Genomic DNA, 22,557 nt, shown 5'->3' with positions numbered 1-22,557 from the left:
AGGCCCTTGTTGATTGTATACATGAAGGTACTGTCAATTTTAACGACTTTCAAAACACGTCAATGCAAAACCTCAGACTGTAAAATAGAGTGAATAATATAACAGTCCATCTATTATTATAATCTCTTCAATTGTTCACAAGCCACAAAAAAATTTGTGATGCAGCCTCAAACCATTCCGTCTTTATGAGCTTCTCCATATCCTATCCGACACTTGAGCAGCATCCTTCATCTCCTTAACATCATGCACCCTCAACAAATCACATCCACCCGCAATAGCAGCTGTACAAGCGGCAGCAGTCCCAAACCCTCTCAACTTTGGGTCAGTAACTCCAGTAGCCACCCCAATAAACCCCTTCCGACTTGGTCCAACAAGCACAGGGAAATTAACCAACACCCCAGTCGAGAATTCAGGCAACCTTCTAATCAAATCAAAGTTTCCAGCACTGTCTTTGGCAAACCCAATACCAGGATCAACTATAATGTTCCATCTATAAATCCCGTATTTGATTGCTCTGGTTACTTTGGATGATATGTCGGTACGTACTGCTGCGACAACATCGTTATTGTCGTATTTCGTCATGCTGCTCATGGTTTTGGGTGTACCTCTCATATGCATGAGAATGTATGGCACATTGAGTGTTGCAACGACATGCAACATTTCGGAATCTAGAGTGCCACCAGACACATCATTAACCATATTTGCACCTGCTTCTATAGCTGCTAGAGCAACTTGACTCCTATACGTGTCTATCGATATTGGTGTAGTAGGATGACGTGCTCGAATAGCTTTAATCACAGGTATCGTTCGAGCTAATTCTTCTTCGAGGGATATTGGATCCGAGCCTGGTCGTGTTGACATTCCTCCGATATCTATTATGTCAACTCCCTGTGTTATCATGGAGGCTGCTCGCTCGAGTGTTGATTCCAGTGACGAAGTGTTACTAATGTTGCTGTCAATGCCTCCATCACTAAACGAATCTGGAGTTACGTTCAAGATACCCATTATGAAGGTTTTTGATTTCCAATACCATATTAATTCGGGTGATGATGGCGATGACGGCGAAGATGGTATGGGAAGGATTCGTTTGATGGGATCTTGAGGTATTTCTGCATGAGATAGTAAGGCTAGCATCTGTTTGTTGCTGCGATATAGTATTGGATGTTCCATCTCTGCAGCGATACTATTGCAGAAAGTTGGAGAGAGGGAAATGGAGGTTAGATGCTGATTCTTGTACAATTGAGGGCACAACAAAACCGGAGACTATTGGTGTCATATAGAGACTGCTGGTCCACCACACCAAACAAGTTCAGCGAGATCAAACAATATCTGATCACATCCAAGCATCCAATACGTAAAACACTTACTCGCACAAAGGTTTCAAGACGAATCCTCGTTCCTGAATCCTGGGATGTGGAATGACGAGTCGTTCACTCTTCAATTCTATCGAGTCGTAATAAATGATATCGAGATCAATCAATCTTGGACCATTTCGTATAGTAGGCAGCCTTCCTAATTGATCCTCGATTGTTTTCAAAACATCCAGTAGTGGTATTGGTTGTAAACTTGTTCGGACCTATATAAAAGATGGAAGAAAACATGACGTATAAGAAACAATAGAGAATATTTACAAACCCAACGGCATCTCAAAAGCCCTTTCATTTGGATTACCTTGCATGCCATATTCAGAAACCTTGGCTGATCCGTAACATACATGGGTTCTGTTTCATACAAGAAGGATGTATCGACTAACTGTATCTCTGAATGTTTACTCAGAGCTTCTAAAGCGTGATTCAGGTTATTTAATCGTTCACCAAGGTTTGTACCTAGAGCTATATACACTTCATGCACCAAATCCACACGACGTAAGCTCGGTGACGATGCAGCCGATAGACTACCTGCGTGCTGTATAACACCCGCAGCACCAGCTGGACTACTACTACTGCTCACTATATAATTACTTGTTGGCTGTTCATCGGCGTCATCTTCACCAGGAGTTCCAGGTCTAGTTCCATCAGAATTCAAACCGAAATCTCCTCGATCTCTCGTAATCTCGACTCCAGAAGCACTTGCGAATACAAGAGCTGATGGTTTCTCTACCCGTACAGTGATTTTGGGTACATGGCATTCCTCAATACCTATACGGGCCACAGCGGTAGCTAGAGCTTCGACAGTCTTGTATTTTGAGGCTTCGACGTGTTTGAGGACTAGACGAGAGAGTGTCCTGTAATCGTGAATTTTGGGTACCTTGTCTGCAATGATGTTGTATGGTTGGAAGGAGAGATGGACTATAAGGGTCATGACTACACGTTGCTTTTCTTCTCGTTCCCAAGCGTTTACTCCGATTATAGTGGATACCGTCAAATCATTCACGAAGCTATGTTGGGTTTGGTTTGCTTTAGCAAAAAATGAAGGGCACATTTGCTGGTTGATGTGTTTCACTCACATGAGATCTTCACCAGTCACATCCAACTGCTGACTGTTCCCATCATCACTTGTGGTTCCTTTAGAAGCAGCATCTAGAGCTTCAATATCACTCTTACTCCTGACTAATTCAACACCAGCACAAGCAGCATGTAACAGTGCTCTTGGTTTCTCGACGCGTACTTTGACACGTTCAGCACCACACTTGTCGATGACCACTTTGGCGATACCACCCGCTAGAGCTTCTACACTTCTATATTCCGTTCTCTCTGAGAATTCCTGGACGACTTTGGTGACAGTTCCGTAGTTGATTGAGGAAGTAAGCGAGTCGTGAGTTCCAGCATCTTTTACGTCCGAGTAGATTGAGATAGATATTCTTAGTGGCTGTCGCTTTGAGCGTTCCCACGAGTCTACACCTATAATGTTTCTGACCTGATGATTGTTGATGTGAAAAAAAAGGCAGATTAGATAGAGGTTTGATGTCTACCGATTCAATTGTAACGGCAAAGAACGACATAAAGTTTATCACGATGATCACAAATTAAAAGGGTCTCTTCGGTCTGTTTTACCTCGAGGTCCTTGATGAAAATCTATGTTTGAAACGTCGTCAATCCATCGATTCTTAGCCCTTACCAAAACCAACGAAAGCTCGACTATTGCGTTATACGTACAGTGTCTGATCCCATAATTAGTAAGTTCCCTAGCCTAGATTCCTATAGATTAGACTGCCCTAACTATGGTCTCTCTTATATAGCTATATCTTAATTCTGTGGCAACGCTGTGATTTCTGCAGAACGAGGAGACCAACACGAACTGGAACTGCCGAACTGTTTCGCCTCTGATACTCGGGCAATATTTATAATATTCCTACATTCGAGATCTATTCCCGATCTGATTCTCCACCTGCTTCATCAATATGCCAACCGCATCATCATCTCAAAAAAAGCAGGTCGCTTATATAACAAGAATCGAGTCATTCAGTGCTGCCCACCGCCTAAACGCCAACCTCCTATCAAAAGAAGACAATCTCGCCATATTTGGAAAGTGCAATCATGAAAATTTCCATGGTCATAACTACAAGGGTATGTGTTGACTTGCAGCTGCTTTGTCTCCTCGTATACTAACAAGGTCTTATAATAGTGGAAGTCACTATTAAAGGAGAAGTAGGACACTTTCGATTCAGTCTTGGCGTGCAATGAGAGGCTTACCTTCATTATTAAATAGATCGACTCGACAACGGGAATGGTGGTAAATCTAACTGATCTGAAACTATGGATGCAAAAGGCCATCATAGATGTGCTAGACCACAAGAATATAGTATGTATCTAAGGTTACTGTTGTTAGTTTGGCGGTTGTGCTGACGATCTCACCTCTCACTAGGATATGGACGTTCCTCATTTTCGAGATAGGCCAAGGTAAACACCCTCATCATGCTCGGGCATGCTCGGGCTAGTCATGCGATGCTGACACCAACTCAAACTACCTAGTACCGCAGAAAACATTGCCGTTTTTATATGGCAATCTTTGGAAGGGATTTTAACTGTTGGACAATTACACAAGGTGAAGCTCTTTGAAACCGAGAAAAATGTGGTTACTTATCGAGGGGAATGACTTATTGTAATACTATGTTTTGGTGGACGTTTCTTTATTTAACTTGCGCAATATATTTTCTCTTCTTTGATCAAGCTGCTTTGATGCACATGAGCCTCTGCGTCAAATTTAGCAAGCTGCATCTCCCAACCCAGCTTCCTAAATGGGTTTGCGATGCAGAGTTGTTCGCAAGATGCGATGTCAAAACTCACTCGTTAAAACGACTGAGGATTTGGGCTTCAAAACGTTTTAGGAATTTTTTTCCATCAATCACCCCCAATCCGGCAGAGACAGATTAGTCCTCCTGTGTTGAAAATTCACGTCCACTTTAAATTTTTATAATACCAGCATGTCGACGGCTACTTCTCCCACTCTAAGTTCACTACCACCCCATTTTTCCAGAAGGAGCTCATTAGCATCATCAGTCAACTATACAAACTCATGGAATGACCTGATCTCGTGTCAATCCCCACTACGAAAGCAGCTATCACGTACAAATTCCATTCGAAGCACCCTATCACCATCAACTTCGATTCTCCTCGATCAAGCAATTACTGACGCAATAACACAAATTCAGCAAACCAAGGCAAAGGAGACTACTGAACCTTCTGTTTCAAGTCAGCTGAGGAGCTCAGCATTGCCTAATCCCTCGTTTTATAAACGACAATTACCAAATTCGTGTATACCGTTCAACTCGGAGAGGGGAAAGCAGTTGTTTAGGAGGTCGCTTGATTCTGGTTGCTTAGAGGTGAGCTTCGGCCAATTATTGATTAAAAAATGACTCTACATATCATGGAACGGATGAGATGGTGTGGTGCTGCTTTCGCTCAACATCATTAATTCTTGTCTCGATTATCTAGTCATACTTTTCTCTATCAATGCACTTCTTAACACAAGCCGAACCAGCATTCTGTGGCCTTGCCTCCCTCTGCATGATCCTCAATGCTCTCGAGGTCGATCCACTACGACAATGGAAGGGTGTAAGCCAGGCATAGAAAAACCACCAAGTCAAGGTACAGACACCAACACCATGTTTGATTTTCTTAGGTATGGCGCTGGTACGATGAATCCCTTCTAGACTGCTGTCGGCCACTAGACGACATCAAACAACACGGAATCACACTTCCCGAATTCACATGTCTCGCTAAATGTAATGGACTGAACGTTACTACTCGCCGGCCTGACGAAACGACGAAACAGCAATTTATAGATGATGTGAAGAGGACGTGTGAGAATGATGCCGAGTATATGGTCGTGTCATATGATAGAGGCAGTTTAGGACAAACTGGAACGGGTCACTTTTCACCAATTGGAGGGTTTGATGAGGCTGAATTGATGGTGCTGGTGCTGGATGTGGCGAGATTCAAGTATCCGCCTTATTGGGTTAAAGTTGATACGTTGTGGGAGGCATTACATCCTGTAGATACGTCGACTGGGAAATCCCGGTATAGCAAGGATCTGACAAGGCAATTTTGCGAATTGTTTTGTCTTGCTAACACAACCTCTTTTGAATTTCGTTTGATAGAGGATACACAATCCTAGCACGAGGAACAAAACCATACGTATCCACAGCCCTCTCCCAGCTCGCCGTAAACGGAGACTCTTGGTCTCGTCTGTCTGACGTCCTCTTTCGTCAAATCCCATCCTCTCTCGTAAACCTTCCGAAAAACACCTCCTTACAAGGCCTCATATCATTCATCGTATCCGAAATACCATCTGAAAACGATTCGATAGTTGAACATCGTTTGAAATTATTCATTTCCCCCCTGGTCACTGAAATGCCAGTGGATGATGGTGCAGGTGCAGCAAGTCAAGATGCTATAGCTGGACTATCGCTGGAAGAGTATGTATCAGGACTGGATGTGCTACTGCATCATATTGCCAGAACGGAAATGTATAAGCTTGTTTCCGAGTCTATGGTTTTCAAGACTCGAGGTGTGCCTGTGTGTGGAAGTGTCAGTCGTGCCGGATCCATGCCGTCAAGCCCTTTGGTTAGAAAGCAGAGTCTACATCATAATGAGGAAGATGATGTTTGTGATTTCTTGGCATTCTTGACCATGTGAGTTGCATCCTTCGAGCAATCTAATCTCTTTTTTGGCTATCGACCTTCTTATATAGTTTTGAACTTAAATAGATTCTTATACGCCTTCTTATCATATCAACCAATGTGTGACGCCCTCACACCCGCACTCGCAAACCAAGTGAAATCGATAGTTAATATTGACCAAGATCCACAGATTGATTTGGTTGTGAAGAAGGAGGTGGCATTTTTACGGGAGCAGATTGCTGCTTTAAATGAACTAATAGTGTCATCATAATTACGTTGTGATCGAGTAATATATTATCCAAGCTTCCAGATCGTTTCATCGGCATAGCCCTCTTCAAATTAGCTGCTTACAGAGATAAGCGTCCGTTTTAATCCTCCATTTTTTCCCCGCATTGCGTTCGCTGAACACAGTTCCTCAATTGTACATGATGTAAGTACCACTGTAGCGTTCCATCTCGCTGGATTTTTTCACATCATACTTTGTCCACCAGCTATTGGATTAAAGTTCTGAAGAGATTGAGCGTGAAACGCTCTGAACAATCCACCACCTATGTCACAAGTTCTGACCGATCCATCAAAATGTCGTCCCTCTCAAACATACGTTGATGAATGTGAAACCTTCTTCATAAAGTGGTAGATCTAAGCTAAGTTCTAATTACGATTATGAGGTGCTGTTGATTGAAAATGTTAAGTTAGAAACATTGCTCTTTGAAAGTTGCTCACCATATAGTCGAACTATTTCCAACATCACTTATATACTTTGGCAACCCCCCCCCCCCCCCCCCATACGTTTCGCTCATTGCGAATTCAAGAGGAATCGAATTCAGGAAGGAAATGCGAAAAAAGAGGACACCAGCCTTCTTTGTCTTTTTGAAATGCTGGATTGCAAGTCTTGACAACAAGAGAGACGCTGTCAACAAGACATTCAATTCATTAATCCAGTGGTCGGACTCGTCATCGAAGGCGGCCCAACGGTTTTCGTTTTGTGCGTAGCCAGCTTTAACCAGGATCGAAAACGTGGTTAGTTTGCATGCCATACTTCGACACCAAAGCAGCAGCAACTGCTTACCGTTATTGATCAAGCCATCGTATCCACCAAACGCCGTTTCAGTTGCAGCCATCAAAGCTATGCAACTGTCGACCTTTGAAGCATCACACTGGATGAAGATGATGTCGTTGGGTCGTCCAGTGCTAGTGTCGAAACCACATGATTTGTAAATAAGAATGATGACGCCGCAAGACGACAGAGCACATGCACAGCTTTCAGTTCATCAGCAGCTGCAATCCCATCACGTTCGTTGCGATTAGCCAGCACTAGCTTGCATCCTTCCTTTGCCAAACGTGCAGCGATCTAGTAACAGATTGTCAATAAATGTTCATAATAACGAAGGGAACAAAATTTATGATGATGGTGCTAAAGCTATTGCAGATGCATTCAAGAATCATTCCAAATTGACTACTCTTTATCTCAACGTTGACCGAGAGGTCGGCTGATCATCCTCCTGCTCCTTATCCGAAGATTCTGTCTCACTACCGGAAGAAATTGGTTTCTTGTGCTTTGAGGGACAAGATGCTGGAGCAGACAATGGAAAAGTCATGGAGTTAGCTAGTGATTGCCAATTTACGTCCAAATCTAGCACCTAAAGATGGATTTCTAGCAGGAACTTTTCCTGCTTTTGAAAGAATCTTTGTTAAGAGTCAAATGTGACCACGCGTGGTGCAGCAGTGCCATTCTTGTTTTGTGAGTTCCATCTTGCAACTATGGCAGTTATAAATACTCGGCAACCTGAGGAGGCATTTGTACGTCTTGGACTGATTCTGCAACGACCTCCAAGAGGCAACTTTTTTGTTTCAGCTCTGCTTTCTGCTTTCAAGACAAGGTATTCTGTGACATTACCTTCATTGAGGGTGGGGCATAGCCTGCGCTGATAAATTCAGATATTTTGGCTTCAAGTGGAAGTAATTGTTGTCGTGGTAAAGCGTTGCATACATGGCCTTTGGCGTTCGACATCGTTCACCAGGTGGATAGAAGGACGGAGGTCAAAACCTAAATGACCGACCGGGAAGTTATTGTTTTATGCCAAGCACTGAAAATCAAAAATCAGTACTCGCGCAAAGTGCCAATCTGACCAAATGAGCTTAAAGGAGAAACGGGATTTGAAAAACATGCGCGATTTTCGTCAAACCTAAATTTGCTCTAGCTTTTAAAGAATAAATCCACGCAGTGGTAAATAGAGGTAAAACTGTGGCGCTTTTTTTCTGGTAAACATCCAGTATTTGGTGGTTGTATCCGTGTTTCCGCCGAAAGGCCAGATTTCTGGTTTTAAACCCAACCTTTGATTGAAACGACCAATTGCGAGATAAACACTTACAAAACAGAGGCAGATCAATCTAGCAAACTTGCAATTGAATTGCCGCTCCTTCCATTGTCGGTGTTCTTTATTTGCGATCGATACACAAAATATGCTCCAAAATAATTCCAAAGATTCTCTGGGGTATCTTGGATCTTAAGAATGTACATATTTTCTTCCGAGTTAGAGACTAATCAAGAAAACAATATCTTCAGAATGGTTTCAGTCATAATTCACGTACCATTCCCTAATCAGCTTGCTTTGCTTGTTGCGTTTGGTTTGAAGTCATCATACTAGTCTATATGAAAGGGAACGTCACAGAGTGCACACCTTACACTTACAGAAGATCTACGGCATCCAAGTTTATAAGAAGAAAATTAAAGAACTGGCCGGTAAACGAGATCGGAATATATGTTCGCATGCGGTATCATCATCAATTTACAATAGACACAAAATCCAACAATTCCACCACGATATTCCGCAACTATTACACCGCCACAATATCCATAAGCAACAAAAACTACAAACCATATACCGCAAATGATCAGTAATTCCCCATTCCAGCTGCATGTGGGAAAATGATCTGCATTCGCATCTTGGTGAGTGTGCAAAACGTTGGAAGATGCTTTTCGCTTGGCGTGACCATTATGGGGCCTTGTCTAGAGACTACATTTACCTTGCGGCGATCGAAAAGTGGTCCATCTTCATTCGACGCTGAATTTAAACAGGGTACACCATTCAAATAGGACATTGCATTTTGTTCCGTTTGTAAAGTGAACTAGTTTATATTCCTATCCTTAGGTCCGTAAAAACGGGCCTCAAGCTCTATTGGACGCCAATGCATTTTCAAGTCTACCAGCGCGTGCGTACCACCCACGCTGACGACTGTCTTCTGACCATTCAACCCGCTCCGCCACAGTCATACATAAGAACACTGTCCAGTCTGGCAACAAGCGAATGGCAAGACCGACAGGAAGGGACAGAATCCCAAGTAGCAGGCAAATCAGCCACATGTGCCAGGGCAATGCAATCGTTCTGGAAATAAAGCTTTGTCAACTATGATGCTATCAAAACTGACAATCAAGGGAACTCACAGAAAGACTGGACCACCAAAAGTTACGATAACAAACTGAGTCAAAGTCACTATGATCACTATTGGGAGCAAGAATCTATTCTTTAAGATTCCTTGAAAAACGTGATAATCTAAGAGTACGTGGTGGATTTAACAGTGGTGGAACGGAATGTCAACTTTTCAGAGACTCTCACCATGTCCCAAAACGCGGCAATTGAAAAGATTGCCAATCGTCATGAAAGTGAATGTGTTGAAAACCGTAGTAGCACGAGTCTTGTATGATACGTCTGGCGTATCACTGGAGATGAAAGAAGGCCATACAAAATATATGAGGAGACAAATTGTAACCTGATATGCTACAAGATGAAAACAGAGGTAATGTGTAAGGTATTGGCGTTCAAGCTCCAGAATCTCCTGTGAAAACAACACACTCGACGCGCCGAAGAGGTTTTTCAGCATATCATGGTCCAACAGCGGTTCATCCTTGCGATGCCTGCAGTTTTCGAGGTCAAAACACAGCCCGTTTACAGACGACCAAAAAGCTTGTTCAACAGGCACGTACGGTGGGGCTTCTAAGAGTGCATCAGTGGGGGCATCTGTAGCAAGTGCAAGTGCTGCAAGAGAGTCCATGATGAGATTTATCTGAAACAATTTGAGCGTGATTGGAATGGGGATCGTCGTCGAGGATCTACAGTTATCCTTACCCAAAGCAGCTCCAATGCATTTAGGGCAGGCTCACTTGTTGAGTCTGCAAACGACGTCACCGACGCAATAGTTACGGCTGCCTGAGGTTTACTTTGTGAAATCCCAGCATAAACAATAAGAGGTTTCAAACACTAACCAAGTTCACGCATAGCTGGAACTGGAGGAACTTCCGCAGTGCGGCAAAGACGTTACGACCCCATAGCATTGCTCGAACGATGGAAGCAAAATTGTCATCCAGAAGAATGATGTCTAGTGGTAAATCTCTTAGCAGTGACATACGTTGACCATCTGAGGATCCCAAAGAAGTTCTTTACCAGAAGCCTCTTTGGCAACCTCTGTGCCACAGACTCCCATGGAGAACCCAACATCTGCCTGTTTTAATGCCGGGGCATCATTTGTTCCGTCTCCCGTCACAGCAACTGTCTCTCCCAGCCGTTGCAGCCCTCTCACCACCCTCTGCTTATCTATTGGTGTAGTACGAGCCAAGACTCGCAAATAGGGTAATATCTGATCAAGCTTCTCATCAGTCAGATCTCGTATTTCACGCCCCTCAAACACGGATTGTCGTTCAACGGATAACGGTATGATTGACGATATTGCTTTCGTACTCGAAGCGTCCGGTAGAATCGGCAGAATCGGCAGAATATGGCATTTTCGTGCGATTGATTCTGCAGTGACTCTGGAATCTCCCGTAATCAAGCGAACGGTGATTCCCGCTTTTTGACACTGTCTGACAGCGCTGGGAACTTGGTCCCGAAGAGGATCTTCGAGTGCGACAATGCCGATCAAGGTCATGTCATGCAATCCGACATCGTCAAATTCTGATGGCGGCGGGCTGGTTTCAAATCGTGTTCGAGCAAGACCCAAGATTCGCAATCCTAATAATAAAAAATCAAATCACGAATATGTAATAAGCAACACAAAGTGTGCAACGACTGACCTTTAGTAGCAAAGGAATCAATAATCTTCGTGTAAAAACTTACTTTTTCCTCCGTCAAGTCTATATCAGTACCGTCGCTGGTTAGCACCTTGGAACATCCGTGTAGAATCACCTCTGCTGCACCCTTTGTATACAAGACAAAATATGTGGCACTACCGCTCATCTTCACAAGCGTGCTCATACGTTTTCTCGTCGATGAGAATGGAAATGTTCTGAGCGCTTTGTTATTAAGCCGGTCTAATTCCATGTCTGCTCCAAGTTTTTGCGTAAACTCCACAAGAGCGGTTTCCGTCGGGAGGCCGACGAGGCCAATGGACTTATCTCGGCGTACGCCCCTGTATGCACTGTTGTTCAGATTGATGCAGGACGTCACCTCCAACAGGAGAGGCGGATGAAGGGATAACAATTCCGATCGTGTTTTGGCGTGGATACCCCCAAAAAACGTCTGAAATTAGAAAGACTTATGAGGATTGGTTCGACATTGTAGCTGACAACGGCAATACCTCAACAACCTCCATCTTATTTTGAGTCAGTGTTCCCGTTTTGTCTGATAAATAAGATTTGGGATGTAGGAAGTGACATTGATTTTCATGAACGAACACTTCATACCTGAACATATGGCTGGTAGCAAAATGAATGAGTAGATAACGGTGATAGGAATCCCAAAAAACAGATTAACTCTTACTTGTGACATGTGCCATCGTCTCACAGGAAGTCAACACTCGGACCAGATTGTTTTCGCGGAGCATCTGTAGTGTCGCGTATCCAAGTGCCAATGTGAAAGCAACTGGCATTCCTTCTATGAAATGCAAACCAGTGTCGATCAGATCAATGCGTTACCAGTCTTCTAGTCACTATACTTGGCTCCTGGCTCAACACTCACCAGACACGGATATCACTATGATGGTAACACCAGAAATGAGAATGTTTACGATACTCGACATAATGGTAGCCAGACTATAACATGGACAAAACTTAAAGCCAACATTATTGTCCGGTTGTAACCCAAAATTTCAACTTAACTGACCTCATCGATTGAAATTTCTCCGATATCAAAAATCGAATAATACCCACAACAACCACAACAGCACCTGCGATCGCACCTATTCGAGCAACTCCCTCTCCCAATTTTCCCATTTTGACTGATATCTCACTAACATTGTTGACAGAGCTCGACCGTAAGGCCATATTTGTACGGCCAGACATTGAGTTTGGACCAACAGCAACCACTAACATTGTTCCAATACTGTAAATTGTTGGCCGATTAGCAGAGTTTGATATTCAAACGGTGAGATATTGTCAGTTCTTACCCATCTAGGACGTCGCTGCCCGACACCATGAAAGCATCTCCTGTCGTGTCCTTTGGAACGGGTTCTGATTCGCCAGTAATACCAGACTCGTCGCAAAGTAAGTCTAATAATGAGTGAAACATTGCACGTAAGGCAAATCCGACGGACTCGATGTATAGAAACACCCCCGAACTTGATTTCTTACTGGTTGAAGTGACCAAAATGCCATCAGCGCAGATCACATCACCCGGAGCCAGAGCAACGATGTCTCCTACATTAACCTCCTTGCTTTCCAATTGCACTTTTTCGGGTAACGCTAAGCACTCAACATCCGTATGACGGTGCCGAATGACTGTGACAAGGGTACTATTCAGTTTTGCCACATTTAAAAACTGGATGATGTTCATATTGGCGATTTTAGAAACGATAGTAAAGCTTTAGCATAACGTGCAGTAGAGAGCTTACTCGAAACTGTTTGGCTTTTCGATAGTCGTTGAAGGATTGTACAAGCACAACGATGAAAACTGTACCGTGCAGAAAGGCAAGTTTGAATACGTCTGACAGTTGCAACGAAAAGAGACTGCAAAACTTGCCAGTAACAAGCACAGCGAGGCCTTCAATCCAAGAGGTAGAGTCGTTTTGCACCAGTCCTTCGTAAATCCCAATTCCAATAGAAATCATTGCACAAATCAAGAGCAATATCAGTGTGCGGTCCTTGAGCGCCTTCCAAGCGAAAACAAGAATTCCTGGAACCCGAGCCGGCTCAATATAATTTACACCGTAGCTGATATGAAAACAGGAATGAATTGGAAATGATGTGCGGTACAAGCAAAAACTTACATAGCTCGTCGAGTAGCGAACGACTGGGGAATCGGTAGTTTGGCCGTATATTTGCCCCTCACCTTTTTCCATAGAGTATCGACTCTACGTCTCTGAGTGGCACGTGCATCGCCACGCGATAACTCCATATGGTCCAATCCCACAGTGAGACTCGTATTTAGAGCCTTCGCGAAACCTTGTAATCCTCCAAGATTGACTAGGCCAGTCAGCTGTCGGTCATCAAAGAGCGTTTCCAACTGAGATACAGATACTTTCCAAGTGTACGGCTTTATTGCGCAATTGCTTTTTTCAGGTTCTGATGAGGGTTGATGAGAAGGCAAACTCGACTCGGAGAGGTCCATCCCATCTCCTCCTAATACATCGAATTGAGGCTCGTGTGGGTTGTCCATGTCGTTTGGTTGGGTGACCAAGATGCATAAAAGTTATTTTAAGTAGTCTGGCATGCTTTGGGCATAGGTCGTTTGTAACAAAACATTAAGGTTGTGAGTCTTATATATGACTCATAGCATGGCTCATTTTTGGCCAAATTTATACCTCGCATGAGGAAGGGGGACGTGTTTTGAGGGTTGTAGGTCCTTTAGATGTGCTTTCTTCTTTTCAGTTTAATAAAGGTTATAGGCGATCGGTCGCATTAGCATTATTAGCATAGTGAATTTATAATGTTTGGTGACTTTACTCGCAACAGCCGCAAGGACGCACTTTGTATAGGCATGTCGATCCTGCTACGATTTAGAGACGTTTAATTGCCCATTTGCCCGAAGTTCTTTCGAAGTAAGGATTTGCATCCGTGCAAAAAAATGCGACAAAAAAATCAAACTATGGGCCACAAGAAAAATAAACGCGGCAACCTTGCTGATCACATGCTAGGTCCCGGTGATAATGCTATGCATGTAGATTCTGACGACTCTCCTGCTTCTACGTCTCATAGTGGTTCACCACCACCCCAGTCTCTACAAGTGCATTTGATGCAGCATAGTCTCGCTTCGAGGAACTGTCTCGTCGCTCTCAGCACGTCCTAGCCGCTGCTAATGCCTCCAATGACGATCCTCGCCTCTTACGCCAAACCATTCAAGATTTGACTGGCATGATGGCGACTACTCTCGTTGATTTGCGGCTTTAGTGTCCTTGATCAGTCGATCCTTCATTCTTGAATGACGACCTAGAGCTTCAATGTAGTCCAAAAGTATCGTCACGTGAGTTTTTCAGTCTCTGGTTCCTATGCTCAAAGCTGCCCTGGCGCGTCCGTCTAGCGATGCCCGCTCTGTCTCTGACTATCCCCCCCTGGTCTCTAAGCCTGGTGATGCTCGGGGTACAGTTGCTCAGAACTTTGTCCTCCGCCGTGTTGGATTCTGTATCATAAAGGGTATTGCGCGACAACTTGTCGGACGTCGTCGTTTGGGTGATCCTATTTGGGGTCTATGAATGTGGGGTCTATGAATACAGAGGTCCTGCTTTTTGGTGTAGATTATTGCTATAAATCGCTTTAATATACAATTTTTGCATCATTTGAAGAAAAAGTTTACAAAACTTGGAAGACCCAAGATTCGAACCTGCGCCACATGGTGAAAGAGCAATCGTGTTCAGTTTCAGTTTCTGTTTGCTGTTACTAATATAATGAAATGCTTTGGGATTTTCCGTCATGGCACCGAGAGGTCACCCAACAACAAACAACACACAACTGAAATTAGCGTCAGCTGAATGCCAACGGGGAGGGAATGACGCGAAATGAAACGAGCTGATGTTAGCGAGAAAATGGCCATTACAAGAAACATCCATGCTCTACCTATCTGCATGTAGGGCGACCGCTTAGAAAGATATGTGTGATGAAGCTCTTTTTCAGTTTTAACGAGTTTCAGAAGTCATTCAAGAATACGAACACACAATTACTTAGAATCAAGTGGATCAACTCGAAAACAGATCTAGTTTAGATATGCACACGTATCAATGATCAACCAGAAGAGACGAGAAGAAGGGGCACCCGATCAAAACATGTCATCCACCTTTCAAACTGACTGGACGTGAGAGAATCACAATAAGTGTACAAGTCTACCAGTAACAACAATCATATGCAAACGATACAAGAATCACTCGTGATATGGGACGTGAGCAAGCCAACCCTGCTAATGAAGAAATCGGAGTACCATTTTCGTTTATACGTGAAGTTGAAGGAGACGCGAATTAGACTTCTCTTACCAGGCGTCTATTTCTGATACCAATCGCTTCACGATAACCCTCAAAACGCTCTCGATTGATTTCAGCGACAGTGCTTGCACCAATGAAATCGTTGCGACTAGAGAAGCCCTCGCTAGCACTTGCATCTGGTGCCATGGAGGCTCCCAATGAATCCAAACGTGAAGCCGACAGTTCATTTCGTGATCTTTCATTCAACGGCGATGAATTTGTAACAAGTTCATCCCGAGACTAAAAAGGTATGAATGTTGAGCATTTTGTGTCCACCAAAAGCCAAACCTAAGATGATGCCGGTACACATACGGTATGAGATTCAATGGGATCAGAAAGCGAAGCCAAGTCCGTCGCATCAAAACCCTCCTGACGTTGTTCAGACAATGGATGTCCCTGAAGACTTAAAACACATCCCCCAATAAATCGACTCAACTCAAAATGTGCGTATAGTGAGCTCTTGAGTAGTCGAGCAAAGCCTTCATCAATCACAAGCATTAGAGCAGCGACTGGACCAAGCGCGAGTAGGAGATACAAGCCGATGATACAGGGGATGACAGCTCGTGATTGTTCAAAGAATCCGACCTCTCTGACCATCGTTACGTCGTCTAGAACCTCAACAGGGTGTCCCTGAATGAGCGATGTAAGGTCCATGTCAGATATCAATTGTGTGTGATCAAACTCAATCAGGCAGCGGATCAACAAATATGTATACCTCCATGTTAGAGCTCTCTGCAACCTATATAGCGGAAAAGAATACATGAGATATGCTTGCGTCTCCTCAATGACATCGTCTCTTGCTCTATGATGTACTTACCAATTGACCCAAACTGTCCACCGCACCAAACGTGAACTGAACAACATTTATCACGGCAACCTTCATCACCTCAGTGGCAAGGTCACACGGAGCTTTGAGTTTAGTGCCTTTAAGACTGATTAGAGTAGCTCCAGCATAAAGAGGTAGAACAGCGGCAATAGTCAAAATGTCACCGACTTTGCTGATGACTTTTCGTACTAATCCAAAGCGATGCATACGAGGATGGTGATTTTCATGCTCATCATCTCGTTTAGATAAAGAATGGACTTGAAAAGTAATGGCTGCTGATGGATGGAATGTGTTGACTGCCAAAATATTGGGATTTTGCAGTTCAGAGGGATTGGCAGAGATAGCCGTAGCTCCGAATATAATAAGAATAGCTAGTGTAAGCATCAGACATGCTCGTTCACTCTTCATGTTAGCGACCGTCATGTAAAGTCAAAACTCCTTGAAATTGGCACGAGGACAAAATTGAGGTCAAAGAGAAACTCCCAAGGCCATAGAGACCCCGACCGCGTTTGAAAGCTGACGCAATAAACCAGGATTGTCTGCATATATCGTATATTTGTGTTTATAAAACAGACTATCAACGAAAACGAAAACCAAAATGCGATTAAAAATGTTACTGCGACAACGACGACCAGAAGACCCCACTTTTTACTCGGCAGATTTTGCCTTCTTGCTCTTTTTCTTCTTCTTGTCGACCTTCTCTACTACTGGGCCATCGACTTCCATTGCAGTTTCCTCAGCTACAGGCTCTTCCACAACAGAAGCAGCCTTCTTGGACTTTTTACTCTTCTTCTTCTTTTCACCCTCATCAGCAGTCTCAGCCACCTTTTTTTTCTTTGCTGGGGATTGTACTGGTAAAAGTTGAAAGTTTAGATATCGTTGATCATGATTGCTTATTATGCACCAAATATCAACTTGGGTTCTGGAAATATGCTCAAACTTACTTGGCTCATCATCAACATCCATATCGTCACCTTTGGTAGTCCTCAACTCTGACAATGCCTCCTCCATCATCTCGGTATTTTTCTTGGGGGCAGTCCCATCTTCGTAGAATTTTAGACGTTCTTCAACCTGCTCCCTTAATTTCTCACCAAACAAGCTGGTAGGTGTTTCCAAAAAGCAATCAATACGACTAGCAATAGATGCCTTATTGGCAAGGAATCGAGATATACGACCCTTGTTTTTTGTAGCAGCACGTCCAATAAATGTGGAATGATAAATCAAGCCATATTTGGGGGTGTTTCCTTTAGTCTTTAGGGCTCTAAAGAGGGCCTTTTCGGCGCCTAATATCTGGACTGTTGAGGCTGGATATTTGGCTAGATTGGTTAGGGATCCTGCGTGAGATACGAGACGGGCTCCAACCATTTCACCGAGTAGGGCAGAGAGGTTTGGTGCTACGGCGTGCATTTTGGAAACGAGGTAGGCGTGTAATCGTTTACGGTATTCGGCGAGGGCGATGACTCGGTCGGCAAAGGATTGGATGTTGAGCATGTCTATATCTGATATATCGGTTCCTGATGTTTCACAAAAGGGAAGAGGATTGTTAGTGCTATCAAGGCTCCAAAGAATATGATTACGTAGCCAGATTTGGTCAAGACGAGAGCAAAAAAGGAACTCGAAAAGACCAACGCATCCTCACCCATGGAAGACTTGGCAGCATCGATGACATGTTTGGCGATAGCGGGATCTACACCGACTTCTTCCAATTCAGGAATGTGGTCTTCGGTAAGGTTGGCCTTGTTTTTAACGATTTTGACACATTTAGCATACAGGGCATTATCGTTGACTAGTTTGACCAATTCAGGAAAGTGCCATGAATACCATTCCCTGTTGGTGCATTGATTGATTAGCATACGACTGAATGATTTGCTCAATGTATGCGTGCAAAAAAAGCAAGTGCTTCCTACAACATACCTGACTCTCATGGAAAAGGTGTTTACATCCTTATCCAACTGATCCAAGAGAGCAATACTCTGTATAATCATATTGTCGACACGATTTACATTGAATTTAACCTTTGCACGGGAGTAGGCATGACCAAGACCCAGTTGAGCCTTGTTCAAATCACCATCACTCAATTGCTTGAGCATTTTCTCGCCATGTAGCTTGAGCCCTCGTATGATTTCCAGTATCGAGTCATCAGATATACAGTCGTAGCCCAGTTCGGCCTTGATGGCACCAGCCAGATTCTTTTCACCTACACCGAGTTTTACAGATGACTTTTTACCGACTTTTGGCATGGATTGTTCGAGGAATGCTTTTAGATATGGGTTCATGACCCCTTCGGAGACATCATTCAAGTTTTCGAGAGCGTGTGCGGCGGTTTTGAATGGGATGAAGGAGACTAGTTTGATGAAGCGACCAAATTTCGATAAATCTTGGGCAGCAGCTTGCACTTGGTCTAGTTCTCTGCCGATTTCTTCAGATTGCAGGCGTTCGAAGAGAGCGTATCCTGACGCTGTCTCGTACAGGACATGATAAGACTAAATGAAATGAATGTTAGATTATTGGACTTTTTTTTGCCTTAAATGAAGCTTGGAGCGAAAAACATACCATTTTGAGAGAGCAACACGAGTACTAGTGCAATTTAACGTGTGTAATATATGAGCTGGACGTGGTCTCCCTTCCAGGGTTCTACAGCGAACGGGTTGTTTGATTCTGCTAGCGTTTTGAAAAAAAAAAAAGTAGTTCAAAAATCACAAAAACTCACGTCGCTAGAAGACCAAACAACGGTAAAAGGTAAGGAGGGAATGTGCGGATTTTCTCAAGCGTCACATTTTCACACGGTGTCAACGTATAGCAGTCTTACATCGTTGGACCCTCCTCTTGGAACTAAACGCCAAACACCAAATCGCGTATAGAATCGCTAGATCGTGGGACATTCCACGGCGTTCTTCTTAATTTGTTTGCACTAGTAGTGACTTCTACTCATTTCAGGACTGGGAAACTGCCACCAAACCGTATCACCGCCACTCGCATTTATGGATGTTGCACATCACCCTCGCTCTCTGGTCGAAACATTATTCGAAGTATGGAAACCATTCTTGGTTTCTACCGTGCTATACCATGTCTTATTCAGGATGGCGCTCTCTGTCGCGCCCAAGCTATTTGCCTCAGATAGATCCAGGGCATGGCTCTTAACGTTAACCAGTGCTCTTGTCATGACGGTCGGTGGTCTAGGTTTCGCATTTGCCTTCTTTGCTAGCACTGAGCAGATAAATCACTTCCCTCTCTTGGACGTCGGGTGGGCGAATGCTATCTGCTCCTGCTTTATATCATTTTTGGCTGCTGACATGGTGTTGGGTTACTTGTACTTTAAATCTGAAGTGAATTGGCTTACCGGGTATGTACCTTGAGGATAGCAATACTCTACGGTGCTCGTAAAATGTCTTGCATTGAACTAACCAACCCTAACTTTCGAACAAGATGGGTCCATCATATTGGCTACTCCATTGTTGTCTTTGGATGTATACAGCACAGAGTCGCTGGTGGTTTCCTCACGTTTGCTTCCTTATTGGAACTTCCCAGTATACCTCTGTCACTAGGACATATTAAGAAGGCTTGGAGACGTGATTATCTCTTTGGAGTGCTGTAAGCTGTTTGCAACTGTACACAGCAGACTATACATACTGATATCGTCTCTCTAGATTCTTTGCCACGAGAGTATTGGTGAACTTTTACGTGATACTGCACGTCAGGGTAGCCTATCCCCACTCGAACTTCTATTTAGTAACAGCTGCACCTCTTCCTCTACACATCTTTTGGTTTTACAATTGGGTTCAGCAGCAAATACGCATACGGAAGCATAAGCACACTGATACTGCTACTGCTGCTACTGTGAAAAAAATGGAGTAATCATAAACTGTGTAGCTGCTAGTGAAGATATGGGCAACCTCTTATATTTAAATAATCTGTAAATTGAAATAGATGTGCGAATCTTAGTCTTGATATTTGTGAAAGACGCTTGAAGCTCGTGCGGTGCGTGTAAAACGTTAAACGCTGAACGATGTCGCATTGTCATGACGAAGAGCATGAAGAGGGGCACAATCACAGCCATGAGGGGCACGATCACGACGGACCGGATAGAGGCGAACAATCTTCGTTGTTCAAAGTGGTGGGCGTGAAAACGTTTGTTTTTTGAAATTCAGCTTCTTGGTTTGACCGTGTTATTATAGATTGATGTGGACAGGATACGAGCATTCAATGTCTGCAATGACGAAGAAAGTGCAAGGAAGGTCTTCAAGCCGTGGGATAAACGATTTGATCATGAACCTGTGAGGAACATCAACTTTTCGTAAACTCCAAACATCAACGAGCTTACACGTTACGCTATTAGTATCTGGAAAGTGACTCCGATAATCAGCTTATAATATTTGTCCCGTAAGTATAGTGGATTGTTCCTGGAGTCAGAGTAGTTTTCTTGGAACAAACAAGTGCTAGAACAGTGAAAAGACACTTAGCGCCTACGAACGTCTTACTCACTCCTTTTCACTTGGCTCCTAGCTTTACTGGCATGGTCAAGCTTAAGAGCATTCTGATAATGGGAGGTCCAAATGAGATGATGCCAAAGACTCTCAAAGTTTTTACAAATCGAGAAGATGTGGATTTCGATTCGGTGGATACCACTACTCCACTTCAAGAATGGGGATTGATTGATACTACAACTACTGCCGCTCGTGAAATACCTGAATATCCAACACGAATGGCCAAGTTCACGAGTGTCAGGAATATTACATTGTAAGCAAGAAGAAGTCAGGTTACTGAAAGCATAAATTGCTGAACTTCCACCTGGTTGTTGTATCTTAGATTCATTTCAAACAATTACGGTGACGAAAAGACCAGGATCTCCTATATAGCATTCAAAGGAGAATGGACCGAACTCAAGAAGGACCCATTGATTACAATCGGTGAATTTGCTGCCAACCCTGCAGATCATATCAAACTTCAGGGAAAACATGCCGTGGATCATATGATTAGATAGATGCGATGTTGCTCAAACAATGCCATCTTGGAGCAGTGCTGTGTGTTTTGTTGAATTGCTCCTGTACAGTATTTTATAACGCGTTCTAAAATATAAAACTGAATTCGCAATATTGCTCGTGGACCACGTATTTCTTGCCTCCGGAGCTTCGAACTTCGTGTGTCACATCTGAGTCCAAGCTGCACCATAGTTCTCTAGCTCGAGTAGGCCATGCCTCGTTATCGTAAGGTAAGTTATGCGAGTTCTAGGATTAATTGCATTGGCATTGGTTTTTGAGTTAAATCTAGCGCCGAAGCTCAGAAATTTGACACTAGGTTCCAAGATCGTGATCTAACATCTTTTTTCACCCTTTTGAATAAAGGAAAGACCGAACTCAATCTGCAATCGTGTTTTCATAAGGATACGAGCTCTAGAACTTCTGTTGAGCCCTGAAGAGAGTAGTTTGCAGCCAGCATCACAACCAATTGAAGACAATTAGCAAGAACCTGCTGTGATGCCAAGTACTCAGGAAGATATAACACAAGATCCTTGTACTTATGTAGTTTCAGCGGAATCGTCGTCACAAGAGCCATCTGTAGAAACCCAACCGTCATCCACTGCATCGCAAGCTCCCTCTTCCCCTACACCTTCGCAATCTATGCAGCAAGGAGAATCTGCAAGCGAGTCTCGTACTAGCTATGGTCAGCAACAACAAGCTGTAGGCTTTGCCGTGGAGGGCAACAAACCCGTCAAAAAAGTCGTTGACGTTTGGACACGTTTGCTGTTATTGCCAACATACAAACCGTATTCTAGAACGCAGGCCAAACAATGCAGCCGGCACAAGCCGTATACCCACCACAACAACAATACATGGGCAATCAACAACAACGCCAACAAAAAATGTTTTATGCCCAACTTCAGCAGAGCCACTATGCGATTGGGTTAGAATACCAAAGTTTCCTCCCGATCCGTCTACATGGAATTAACAACAACATTTTCACTACAAGGACAGTCAGAGTGTATATCGAGCGTGGGTATACATACGGCATCTTATTACTTTCGAATCTTGTCGGTAATGGATAGGTTTGAGAACATTGTGTTGTATGATAACTCGACGGCACCTGATGTGACGGGTATGGTATTACGCTCTCCTACAGTAGGAGACTATCAGATACTCATCGTACATCCGTGCCCGAGTTGGCTGTAAAGACGGAAAGTGAACGCTTGTAGATAATGGCATTGGTTGTGGTATAGGGAGTGGTTGTGAAATATTAGAGGAAACATTTTACATGAACAAAATGTGTGTTTGCTTATTTGTCGTGGCAAAAGACG

The 22,557-nt window shown here is 43.6% G+C and overlaps 7 protein-coding genes across 7 annotated transcripts; 4 read left to right on the top strand and 3 right to left on the bottom strand.

Annotated features, from left to right (window-relative positions):
• Positions 1 to 183: 183 nt before the first annotated feature.
• SmJEL517_g03311 (uncharacterized protein) lies at positions 184 to 3,110 on the bottom strand (the record flags this gene model as incomplete). Its single annotated transcript, XM_031169239.1, has 6 exons — positions 184 to 1,183; positions 1,368 to 1,576; positions 1,672 to 2,377; positions 2,447 to 2,856; positions 2,994 to 3,014; positions 3,096 to 3,110. 6 exons carry the CDS (start codon positions 3,108 to 3,110, stop codon positions 184 to 186), a joined length of 2,361 nt encoding a protein of 786 aa, XP_031024776.1.
• A 230-nt stretch (positions 3,111 to 3,340) lies between these two features.
• On the top strand, positions 3,341 to 4,035 carry SmJEL517_g03310 (uncharacterized protein; the record flags this gene model as incomplete). Its single annotated transcript, XM_031169238.1, has 5 exons — positions 3,341 to 3,506; positions 3,565 to 3,587; positions 3,649 to 3,741; positions 3,805 to 3,839; positions 3,912 to 4,035. The coding sequence occupies 5 exons, from the start codon at positions 3,341 to 3,343 to the stop codon at positions 4,033 to 4,035; spliced, it is 441 nt and encodes a 146-aa protein (XP_031024775.1).
• Positions 4,036 to 4,363: 328 nt separating this feature from the next.
• SmJEL517_g03309 (uncharacterized protein) lies at positions 4,364 to 6,332 on the top strand (the record flags this gene model as incomplete). The annotated part of the gene is made up of 5 exons (XM_031169237.1): positions 4,364 to 4,762; positions 4,875 to 4,994; positions 5,062 to 5,459; positions 5,540 to 6,073; positions 6,149 to 6,332. 5 exons carry the CDS (start codon positions 4,364 to 4,366, stop codon positions 6,330 to 6,332), a joined length of 1,635 nt encoding a protein of 544 aa, XP_031024728.1.
• Positions 6,333 to 7,187: 855 nt separating this feature from the next.
• On the bottom strand, positions 7,188 to 13,647 carry SmJEL517_g03308 (uncharacterized protein; the record flags this gene model as incomplete). The annotated part of the gene is made up of 11 exons (XM_031169236.1): positions 7,188 to 7,412; positions 10,013 to 10,126; positions 10,189 to 10,269; positions 10,469 to 11,067; positions 11,815 to 11,928; positions 12,013 to 12,086; positions 12,157 to 12,375; positions 12,440 to 12,542; positions 12,624 to 12,810; positions 12,884 to 13,202; positions 13,259 to 13,647. The coding sequence occupies 11 exons, from the start codon at positions 13,645 to 13,647 to the stop codon at positions 7,188 to 7,190; spliced, it is 2,424 nt and encodes an 807-aa protein (XP_031024729.1).
• A 3,266-nt stretch (positions 13,648 to 16,913) lies between these two features.
• Positions 16,914 to 18,821, bottom strand: SmJEL517_g03307 (uncharacterized protein; the record flags this gene model as incomplete). Its single annotated transcript, XM_031169235.1, has 5 exons — positions 16,914 to 17,116; positions 17,210 to 17,779; positions 17,905 to 18,092; positions 18,180 to 18,748; positions 18,819 to 18,821. The coding sequence occupies 5 exons, from the start codon at positions 18,819 to 18,821 to the stop codon at positions 16,914 to 16,916; spliced, it is 1,533 nt and encodes a 510-aa protein (XP_031024722.1).
• A 524-nt stretch (positions 18,822 to 19,345) lies between these two features.
• SmJEL517_g03306 (uncharacterized protein) lies at positions 19,346 to 20,120 on the top strand (the record flags this gene model as incomplete). The annotated part of the gene is made up of 3 exons (XM_031169234.1): positions 19,346 to 19,608; positions 19,692 to 19,856; positions 19,913 to 20,120. The coding sequence occupies 3 exons, from the start codon at positions 19,346 to 19,348 to the stop codon at positions 20,118 to 20,120; spliced, it is 636 nt and encodes a 211-aa protein (XP_031024723.1).
• Positions 20,121 to 20,271: 151 nt separating this feature from the next.
• Positions 20,272 to 21,246, top strand: SmJEL517_g03305 (uncharacterized protein; the record flags this gene model as incomplete). Its single annotated transcript, XM_031169233.1, has 5 exons — positions 20,272 to 20,379; positions 20,441 to 20,539; positions 20,602 to 20,645; positions 20,769 to 21,002; positions 21,072 to 21,246. 5 exons carry the CDS (start codon positions 20,272 to 20,274, stop codon positions 21,244 to 21,246), a joined length of 660 nt encoding a protein of 219 aa, XP_031024720.1.
• Positions 21,247 to 22,557: the final 1,311 nt, after the last annotated feature.

Source organism: Synchytrium microbalum (genome assembly GCF_006535985.1).
Source record: "Synchytrium microbalum strain JEL517 chromosome Unknown SmJEL517_scf0017, whole genome shotgun sequence".
NCBI lineage: Eukaryota > Fungi > Chytridiomycota > Chytridiomycetes > Synchytriales > Synchytriaceae > Synchytrium > Synchytrium microbalum.
Note: the sequence above shows the minus strand (reverse complement) of the source record. Positions and strands in the feature narration are given on the sequence as shown.